This window comes from Gastrolobium bilobum, unplaced genomic scaffold (genome assembly GCF_033153095.1).
Source record: "Gastrolobium bilobum isolate Gb01-03AN ecotype WA unplaced genomic scaffold, APGP_CSIRO_Gbil_v1 utg41704, whole genome shotgun sequence".
NCBI classification, from domain to species: Eukaryota; Viridiplantae; Streptophyta; class Magnoliopsida; order Fabales; family Fabaceae; genus Gastrolobium; species Gastrolobium bilobum.
This window is the reverse complement of record NW_026898429.1, coordinates 7270-18549: the sequence shown is the minus strand read 5'-3', so window position 1 is coordinate 18549 and position 11280 is coordinate 7270. Positions and strand designations below refer to the sequence as shown.

Here is an 11280-nt window from a genome sequence, read left to right as displayed (position 1 = left end):
CTAATACAATGTCAATTTCTGTAGAAATGTGTATTTGAGTTATTATTTTTGTAATACATTTTATAATTTGTAACTTATAAAAATAAATAAAAATATTATTTTCCTAAAAAGCTAAAACATGGTAAAATAATACCATCTATTTCAAACAGTAATATAAACAGGTCGTAATTCAAAAATAAATAATTTCGTTTTGCATCATTTAAAAGAAAAACTATTATATCCCACAAAAATAAAAATAAAATTAACTATCATTATAATTTTTTATTTATTAAAACACTAATTTTACATGACACTAACCAAAGGCCCTTGAGCCGTTGAAAAAGAAAAGCCCGAAGGCCCATCATCATCCATGGTAACAAAATCATGTCTGACTCAATTCCTCTATATAAGACGCAGTTGGCAAGTGCTTTTAGTTTAATTTCTCTGGTGATTCAAACCATAGGAACGAACAACACCGGTGAGCGTTGAACCCAAAAGACTCTACTTAAACCCTAAACCAGATCGATTCGATGATTGAACCTTACAACAAGTATGCGTTTCTGTTTCTAGTTCACGTGCATCAAAATTTCGTTAAACCAAAAGAAGATGAAGAGGCGATTTGGAATTTTAATTAATGTTTTTTTTTTTTAAATTTATTTGGTGAATCTGCGTAGGCTGGTTAAACTAGCGGCGAGGGCTTTCTACGATGATCTAACGAGCAAAGGAGATAATCAGCCCAAAACGGGAAGGAGTGATAACAGAGGAATTGCTGTGGTGGTTCTTGATGCGCTCACGAGGTTCGACCTCTCTTCTTGTTTACCTGCTTTAGAATATGTATGCAATTCCAAAGGAAGGGAAACAGAAAGAGAACGAAAACGATTTGAATTTTTAAGTGAAATAGAGAGAATGGGATAGGAGAACCAAGTCATAGTCCTAATTATTAATTAAATATATCATTCAAAAGGAGAACCAAGTCCAATTACATGTACATGTTCCTTAATGACTTTGGTTGTAACCCTTTAGTTAGTGGATTTATTAGCAATCATAAGGTCCATTCTGATATGCTCTAGAGAGACTCTCTGTTTCTGAACTTTCTGCTTAAAGGACAAATACTTTAATTCCATATGCTTGGAATCTCTTGAATATTGATCTTTTTTGGATAAAAACCACTTCTTCGGAATTTCTTCAGTAAATATTTAGTGGCTTGGCGAAACATAGTCTCGCCGCCATAATGCATTAATTGTCGCTTCAAAACATGATATAAATTATGCTTTAGTTGTAGATGAAGCAATGGCACATTCCTTACCGATTTTCCATGGTACTGTTGCTTCTCCAACGAGGAATAAGTAGCCATATGTGGATTTCTGAATTGGAATTTAAAATGTAACTTGTTCACTTCATTTGAAGAGAAGTTCAAACAATTAAAATGGCCACAGACGAAGCTTGCAAATGAAAAAAGATTGCTGTAAAAATAAATCATAAAATGCTTATATTAACTCTATTGTAGACTCAGGTAAAAATATCAAAGTATATTATAGTTCACCATTGGGCGGACACTACAACACACTATCATAAGGAACTGCAGTTTTATCATTATTGGAAAATTAGTTATTCTCAACCAAACACATACATAATTGTTTTGCAAAAAAAATAAATATATATTTGATCCAAGAATTTCAATTTCTCACAAGCATGTTACTAATCATAGAATATGATTTTCCTTTCAGCAAATCTAAGTTCTCATGATTAATTAACAGTCATCTATTCATTAATATTCTTTAATGGGCATTTCATGAGTGTTAATGTGTTATGAATAAATGACTATATTTATGCATGAAATGCATCATTCTGGCCTGGCCAGTTTGGTGTGCACAAACCTTTAACATAAGTTCATGCATGTAATACATAACTGCCAATCATAGAATATGATTTTCCCTTGAGCAAATCTAGGTTCTCATGATTAATTAACAGTCATCTATTCATTAATATTCTTTAATGGGCATTTCATGAGTGTTATGAAAAAATGACTATATATTTATGCATGAAATGCATCATTCTGGCTTGGCCAGTTTGGTGTACACAAACCTTTAACATAAGTTCATGCATGTAATGCATAACTGCGAATCGAACATGTGATGGAAGCAAATAATATTATGCCAGAATTGATAATATCATCATAAAGAAAGAAAAATCGTACATATAATATAAATAAAATTGAGTAATGCACTTTTAGCTTATATGTATGCGCTGCAATGGAAGAACAATATCGATTATGGGAAATTAGAAACATTTTGAAATTAGCATTCAATTTTCAGAATGTAAACAATTTGAAACTAGCATATGATTTGCATTAGTAGACGAAACAATTATATGTAACACATTGGATTCTGTTACATTTATAGTTAGGAATCAAACCTACATTCCTAACAGATTCCTACCGACTCTAACTGCTCAACAGCTAGAACAGTTAGAACCTTTTAACGGTGGATGTCTGGATCAACTAGTTGGTTTCTCTCCCTTCTCCCTTCTTCTTCAAGCACACATGATGGGGGTTTTTCGTGAGTGTAAGGCTGAAAATTTTGTGGACAGATAGAGGAACAATTTATATTCTTTAATCTATTACATCCATCAATTATCAAAATCAACTGAGGAGATTAACTTAATAAACTCCCACATAAATTGAGGTAATTTAAATCTGGTTATGATGTTCATTTGTAATTACCATTATCTCATTATTTTAGGCTATCAAGGAAGGTAGTTAGTAAGCGGCAAATTTCTAACATGCAATGCCTGTCAATTTTCAAGGACCAGTGCACATTAAAACTATGGTTGTTAAGCTTGCTGTCATAAAAGTATGGGGATTTGATTTTGTGCTTTTCCTGACTCTGGAATATCATGTACATGGTGGGGATGGTGAAGAAATGCAAAATTGATATGGGTGGAACTTGACTATATGTACTTGAAATTTGAAAAATAGCAGATGCATTTATTTATTTAGTTTATGTTTTAACTTAATTTTATTGGTCTGCTTTTAATTTTTATTCAGACGACAATGGGTTAGGGAAGAAGACTTGGCAAAGGACCTCAAATTGCATACGAAACAACTTCGTCGAACTTTGCGGTTCTTTGAAGAAGAGAAGATCATTACTCGAGATCATAGGAGAGAGGTAACCCCTTATTTCTGTCCATGCATTACTTTGCTGTCATTTTGTGAATTACTCTTGGCTTACAAGCATTATAGCCAATCAAATAGACATGTTCTGTCATCTGATACATCATACATGACTTGATTGTGAGCACACACATGGCTTACAGGCTTAGCATTGTTTTTTTGAATGAGTTTAACAGGTTAACTGTTAGACAGTTATCAATGACTGCTGTTAAATCATCCCTTTACATAACAATTTGGGCAGATGATTTATGAGCATAATTCGTGTAAATTGAAAGCTACGCATAGCATGATTAAGGGGATAAATAAAAGGGGATATTTAATTTTATAATGATATGATATTCTCTTAACTTTATTATTACTGTCTTATGTTTTCTATTTCTCACTTTATAATTAAATGAAAAGGATAAGGTAGGGATACTTGAGGCTTTCACAGTTTCGCTTAATAAAGGGTGGAATGGCCTGATAGATCCAATAAGTTGCAGCAAACATTAATGTTTATTCCTGTTTTTTATGTGGGGACCCACCACACCGGGGACTTAAGCTCTTCTGCAAAATGTTGTTTTAGTTTGGCTTATATCTTTGCAATGTGATTAGAAAATTGGCATAAAATCGGCGTTTTAAAGATATTGTAAAGTACAGGCAAAAGGAGGGTCTTATTTTCTTTTATTGCCTATGCTGGGGTTTGCATGTCAGAAAGAAATGCTGTTATTGAAATTACCCTTACAAAATGGTGTTCCTCCCACTTTATATCCTAATATTCCCCCCATCCCGCGCTACCCAAATAAAAAAATCCATGTTTTGTTTTTGTTATAATTGAAAGGAGAGGAGATGTTTTCACTTTTAAAAAGCTTTAGGACACAAGAGCCATTTGGGTTTTTGGGTTCAAAGCATTGATTGGCATATGCTCACTCTACCTTGGGTCAAAATTTAGCTTTTATTAGAAGCATGGCCCATGGAAGCTGTAAGGATTGTTTTATCTGAATAATACTTTCTTGATTCATTGAGAGACCCAACTATATTGAGTACATCTCAACTACTTTAATAAATATACAACCACCAACTACATCAATAAATTGGGAGATATATATTGATCATTCCCAACTTGCTGATCAAATTCTCAAAGGTCGGCTTAAGTAATCCTTTGGTGAGGATATCCGCCGTCTGTTCCTTGGTAGGTATATATGTCAAGCATACACTACCGTCTTCTAATTTCTCTTTGATAAAGTGACGATCAACTTCCACATGTTTTGTTCTGTCATGATGAACAGGATTTTGAGCAATGCTGACAGCAGCCTTATTATCACAATATAATCTGATAGGTAGGGAATAAGAGATCTTCAGCTCCTCCAGAAGCCTTCGTAACCAAATTCCTTCACAAATACCATGGGCTAGAGCCCGAAATTCCGCTTCTGCACTGCTTCTTGCAACAACAGTTTGTTTCTTACTTCTCCAGGTCACAAGGTTTCCCCAGACATAAGTACAATATCCTGAAGTAGATCTTCGGTCCATTGCAGAGCCAGCCCAGTCTGCATCTGTATAGATTTCAATCATCCTTTTGTGCCCCTTTTTAAAGAAAATTCCTCGACCAGGGGTATTTTTGAGGTATTTGAGAATTCTATAAACAGCACTAAGGTGTTTTTCCTTAGGAGAATGCATGAATTGGCTAACCATGCTCACAGCAAAAGCAATATCAGGACGAGTGTGAGACAAATAGATTAATTTTCCCACTAGTCTCTGGTACTGCTCCCTATCAACATCTTCCCCGTCCTCAACTCCCATCTTGATATTAGCTTCAATTGGAGTCTCTGCCGGCTTGCACCCAAGCATACCTGTTTCTTGCAACAGGTCTAGAATGTATTTTTTCTGAGTTAAAGAAATTCCTTCCTTACTCCGAGCAATTTCCATGCCAAGGAAATATTTGAGAGATCCAAGATCTTTTAGTTCAAACTGGTCAGCTAAACATTTTTTTAAAGAGGTTATCTCCTCGCTATCATTACCAGTGACAATTATGTCATCAACATAAACGATCAGAATAGCAATTCTTCCTTTGTCGGAGTGTTTAAAAAATAAAGTGTGATCAGTCTGAGCTTGGGTGAACCCTCTTCCCTTAACAGCTTGAGTAAATTTCCCAAACCATTCTCTGGGAGATTGTTTAAGTCCATAGAGAGACTTCTGCAACTTGCACACAGAACCATCCCCTTTTTCAAAACCAGGAGGTGGATCCATGTAAACTTCCTCATGGAGATCACCATTCAAGAAGGCATTCTTAACATCTAACTGTTGCAATGGCCAATCAAGGTTGGCGGCAAGAGATAGCAGAACGCGGATAGTGTTAAGTTTGGCAACAGGAGCAAATGTCTCCTGATAATCTATCCCATGAGTCTGAGTAAATCCCTTAGCAACTAATCTGGCCTTATACCTATTGATGCTATTGTCTGCATTGAATTTTATTGTGAACACCCACTTGCAACCAACAGTTTTCTTCTTTCCTTTAGGTAATGTCACAAACTCCCATGTTCCATTTTTTGTAAGTGCATCCATTTCTTCTAATACTGCATTCCTCCATTTTGGGTCATCAAGTGCTTCTTGGATATTTTTGGGTATCCTGGTACTATCTAACATAGTGTTGAAAGCACGAAAACCTGGAGACAACTTTTCATATGAGATATAATGGGAAATAGGATGAGCAGTGCAAGATCTAGTACCTTTCCGAAGAGCAATAGGCATATCAACGTTGGTTGTACTAGTACATTCAAGTGGGTTGCTGGAACAAGGACTCGAGTCAGGATCCTGGCAGTCTAGAGTATCTTCATGTGTTTTGCGCCTGCTGTAAAATTTTCCCCATTTACCAGGAGGATCACAAGGAGGATCATTAGATTCAGGTATAGTTGCTCCCCCTGTTTCCTTCCCAATAACTCCACTTGTTTCCAAAGGCCAAGGTAAGACAGCAACATCATTTGGTTTCCCATTATCTTCATTAGATTCAGGGTTGCTCCCCCTGTTTCCTTCCCAATAACTCCACCTGTTTCCAAAGGCCAAGGTAAGACAGCAACATCATTTGGTTTCCCAGGCTTATCTTCATCCATACCAATACCAATAGACTCCCCCTGAAGAGAAGTCGGGGAAAAAAAGGATTGTGTCTCATAAAAGGTAACATCCATGGAAACAAAAACCTTACGGAGAGAAGGTGAGTAACACTTATAACCTTTTTGATTAGGGGAATATCCTATGAAGACACATCTGATGGATTTAGGGTCAAGTTTGGACCTTTGATGTGGAGGAATATGCACAAAAACCACACAGCCAAATATTTTGGGAGGAAGAGAAGAAAGAGCACTGAAAGAGGGAAAAGATTTAGTAAGACAGGATAAAGGAGAATGAAAATTTAGTACCCGAGAAGGCATCCGATTAATGAGATAACAGGCTGTCAAGACGGCTTCCCCCCACAGATATTTAGGGACATGCATCGTGAATAAAAGAGCTCGAGCAACTTCAATTAGATGTCTATTTTTCCTTTCAGCCACCCCATTTTGTTGAGGGGTGTTAGGACAAGAACTTTGATGAATAATTCCATGCTGGTTTAGGTAATCTCCAAGAACTGAATTAAAATATTCAGTACCATTGTCTGTTCGCAGAATTTTGATAGAAGTCTGAAATTGAGTTTGAATCATAGCATGAAAGTTTTTAAAAGTGGATGCTGCCTCAGACTTATCTTTTAAGAGATATACCCAACATACCCTAGAATGATCATCAATGAAAGTAATAAACCAACGAGCACCCGAGACATTTTTTTCACGAGCAGGTCCCCAAATATCACTATGAATCAATGTAAAGGGAGAAGATTCATGATATTTCTTAGGAGAATAAGTGACACGAGAGTGCTTTGCAAGCTGACAAATATCACAAAGAAGGGAACTTGGCTTTTTATTGATAAATAAGTTCGGCAATAACTTCTGGAGATAAACAAAATTTGGGTGTCCCAACCTACGATGCCATAACAAAACATCATTACAGTCATCTGATAAACATAGAGAGTGGTTCGAAAAAATCCTCTTTTCACAATGAACATCTGTAAAATAGTATAGCCCTTCTTCCTCTCTAGCACTGCCAATCATCATCCCCGAGTCCTGTTCTTGAAAGATACAAGCATTTGCAGAGAACTTAGCAACACAATGCAACTCAGCAGTAAGTTTGCTAATAGAGATGAGATTACAAGTAAGAGAGGGAACATGAAGTACTGAGTTCAAAATAATATGCTCAGAAAGTTTAATGGATCCCTTTCCCGCAATAGTGGAGAAATTCCCATCAGCTGTTCTTATTCGTGACGGGTGATAGTAAGGGGTATAGGAGAAAAATAAGGTTGCATTACCTGTCATGTGATCAGAGGCCCCTGAATCAAGGATCCAACGATTACTACGTTCAACATGGAATGCCATACCTTTTTGAGCAACATGACTAGTTGCCTCAGCAGGTTGAGACATCAATTTCTGAAAAGATGAATTTTCAAAATTTTCAACGTCCATGGTTTTCTAACAACAGGTACCCAGAAAAAAGTTCCTCCAAATACAATGAGAGCAATCTTGGCTACAGTGAAACTGTAATTGCTACAGTAATGAACAGTACTGCTACAGTAATCTGTGGGCTGGCTCAGAATCTTGTTCTGAACCTAATGGTGGCCTTGGTTTCATGGTTGGAGGTGTCTAGGTAAGGATTCTGGCTTGGGCAGTGACTAAAACGAAAAAAAAGGAATAGGAAAATGACTTAAAATTAAATCAGAACGAAGAAGAGACTGGAATATAACCAGCTCTTGATACCATGAAGAAAAGAAGAAGTGGAAGAAGTGTTTTATCTGAATAATACTTTCTTGATTCATTGAGAGACCCAATGAGTCCTTTTTATATTGAGTACATCCAACTACCTCAACTACTTTAATAAATATACAACCACCAACTACATCAATAAATATACAACTACCAACTAAATATACAACTACCAACTACATCAATAAATACTATCTAGAATATTCTACATATTCTACAATATTAATGTCTCACACCTTAGGCTCACTGGATACTCATGCATGAGCATGTCATGAGAACCTATGCATGGATATATGACAGAATTTGAAAATGATATTTAGCAAAAGTTAACTACTTGTATATACCTAATGCCACTTTCTTGTCATTGTACAACAAAGGGGGGAGGGGGTGAGTTCTTGATCTTTAAACCTGGAAGTTTGCTTTCACTGACATTAAAGACAGATACACTTTTTAATGTATCATATTTTCAAGAAGTAAGCTACTTGTCATCATGTATTAGTTTATGAGGGTATACTAGAGAGCAGCACCTCTCTAATGTGCTGAATTCCATTGTCTTCTTGTCATTCATTTTCTGTTTTTTGTATTAGGAGTTTGTTTAATTCTTATTCTTGCCGTAGTTAATTTTCCAGTACTCCAGAAGTGTGATTGTTGTTTTCTTTGATTAATATATACAGAAAATCCAGAGTTTTTGGGCCAAAAACTTCCCGTGTCTTGTTATTTCCTTGCTTCTGATCCAGTTTCTTTCACTGTAACTGTAAATACCCACTAAATCTTGCCTATATGTGAAAGTCCATAGAATGCCTATTGTGATTGTAGTTTGTCCATTCCCTCGTGCTCTTTGTTTCTGCCCTGTGATTAGAAGCTTTTAATTCAAGGACTTCAAGCCTATGGTCCACAAATCCACTGCTCTTCTTAAATTTCAAAGAGATATATATTTTTTAAATTTAATTTCTTATCCTAGAATTATAATTCTTTGGTCACATATTTGTACTTTTTGTTTGGATCACATCAACGTGTTTTTTTTTTTTGTTTACCGTGATAATTGCTGTGCTTCTACCAAACGTAGTATAGTAGCACTTTTTTCCTTTTTATTTTAATAAATACTTTTTCTAGATCTTGAAGAATGAAAGAGTAGGTAAGCTCTTTTAAGTTTATTATTTAGAAGACTCCCTCCCTTGCATAAGTTTCATTTTGTTGTCTCTATTAGGCGAACTTTCTTTATTCTATTTTAAATTTAAATGCTGCATAACTAGTTATTTAGTGGATCTGATTTGTAATTTTCATCTGTTGATCTGAGTTTTTTTTTAATTATTTTTCATCGGTAGATTTGCTGGTGTGATGGTTGTTGGTGAATATATATATAGTCATGTACATATTTTCTTTATCTGTTGCATATATTGTGATTTTGCCACAGACAGCAAAAGGTGCAAAAATTTATAGTGCCGCCGTAGCTGCTACAGCTGATGGTCAACAGACAGGAAAAGAGGGAGAAGAAAAGGTCAAGCTGCACACGCACTCTTACTGTTGTCTAGATTATGCACAGGTCTATCTCGTCACTCTAATTCTTCTATAAATGTAGCTTTACTTTACCAATGATATTTGGGTGTTTTATTGCTGAGAAAAGGGAACATTAATGTTATTTTGCCTGTTTTCCTGACAATTTTCTTTCAATAAGTGAAGCCAAATTCTGGCCCCTCCATATTTTGAAAATCTTATGTTGAATTTCCTTGCAGATTTATGATGTGGTTAGGTACAGACTGCATCGCATGAAGCATAAGCTGAAAGATGAATTGGAGAACAAAAATACAGTTCAGGAATATATATGTCCAAATTGTGCAAAAAGGTTTCAGTAATTAATTGTAATATTAGTAGCATAAATTATTATAGTTATTTGAATTAATTTATTTCTGTTCCATAATACTTGGGGATTTGAATTATTTTAGATATAATGCTTTGGATGCACTGCGGTTAATATCTTTTGAAGACGAGGACTTCCATTGTGAAAGTTGTAATGGAAAACTAGAGATTGAAAGTGATAAGATAGCTGCTCAAGAAGGGGGAGATGGAGATGATAATGCAAGAAGACGACGGCGTGAAAAGTTAAAGGACATGCTTCAGAAGATGGAGGTTCTTATATGATTTTATTATGCTGTTTATTGATGATGGTTGTCATTGTTGTTTGCTAGAACCGGGAAACCTAACCAATGTAATTTTCTAGCAAGTAATGTTTGTATTATTATGTTTCTTGAGGATAGGTCGTGTATTTATGGGTTAAATAAGCTGAGAGGGACTTCAGTGAAGCCATAAAAATTTGTCATACTTAGAGCTGCGTGAGTGCCAATTATTTTGATCTTCTAACCATATAAGTGGTAATTTTTTAGGATGATGGTTTATAGTTCTCTCCTTAGTGTTTATGCTAAGCATTAGAATTATCATACACAGAGCTGCTTGAGCACCAATTAGTTTTGTTAGAATATTAGATATGATATGATTAGATATGATTGGATTCCGTCTTATCCGTAAATATTCTGACTGTATTCTGACTGTATTAGGATTAAGTTTGGGCCTTTCACTTAAGCCCATTAGGGTCTCTATATATTGTAACTCTCTGACACAGATCAATACACAACATATTATTCTTCTATTATTTTATATTCAAGTAGTTTGATATTCTAACCATATCAGGTGCTAATCTCTGTGGAAGGTTGTTTATAGATATAGTTGTCTCCTTAGAGTGTTCAATATTAGTGTATCATTATGTGTGATACACTCATATGTCCAGAACATATTGGCATATATTTGTGTTTATCTTAACAGTGTTGATGAGTGTCAAAATGAATGCTTTTAATATGTATGAGGCGGTAGAGTATGCCAAACCATTTTTCCCAAATGTTGATGGTTGCAAGGTTTGTTTGCTGTTTGCATACATCATAACTGTCTGTTGGAAATTTTTTGTAATGTTAAAATAAGTTGGGTCGTGATTCACCCACTTAGAGATGCATTTGAAATGAAATATCATAGAAGAAAATTGATGCAAGAAAAGAGAGAGAGAGAGAGAGAGAGAGAGAGAGAGAGAGGGCATTCCTCTGAAAACACTTTCTGATGTTATTCTTAAGACTCTCTATCAGCAGAGAGCTATTTATAGATGTACATGGAGACTTGCAGATCAAGCCATCTGAACAGCTGATCTAACAGACTTGAACCAAACAATTGAATCTGAAATATATTGTATATTCAAGTGTGTAAGTCTGTACAAGGAGGCTCTCTATTTATAGAGACTAAAAGACCTAACGGAATGACCTAATGGGC

General features: G+C 35.4%; 1 protein-coding gene across 1 annotated transcript; it reads left to right on the top strand.

The window, feature by feature from the left end:
- Positions 1-406: 406 nt before the first annotated feature.
- Positions 407-10110, top strand: LOC133316270 (uncharacterized). The gene is made up of 6 exons (XM_061518005.1): positions 407-529; positions 654-776; positions 3026-3146; positions 9386-9514; positions 9705-9814; positions 9915-10110. Exons 1-6 carry the CDS (start codon positions 510-512, stop codon positions 10108-10110), a joined length of 699 nt encoding a protein of 232 aa, XP_061373989.1. The 5' UTR covers positions 407-509.
- Positions 10111-11280: the final 1170 nt, after the last annotated feature.

Coding starts and splice junctions, on each gene's coding strand:
- LOC133316270 (XM_061518005.1), top strand. CDS start 510: ATGATTGAACCTTACAACAA. Junction 777..3,025: donor GTTCTTGATGCGCTCACGAG/GTTCGACCTCTC, acceptor ATTTTTATTCAG/ACGACAATGGGTTAGGGAAG. Junction 9,815..9,914: donor TGTCCAAATTGTGCAAAAAG/GTTTCAGTAATT, acceptor GAATTATTTTAG/ATATAATGCTTTGGATGCAC.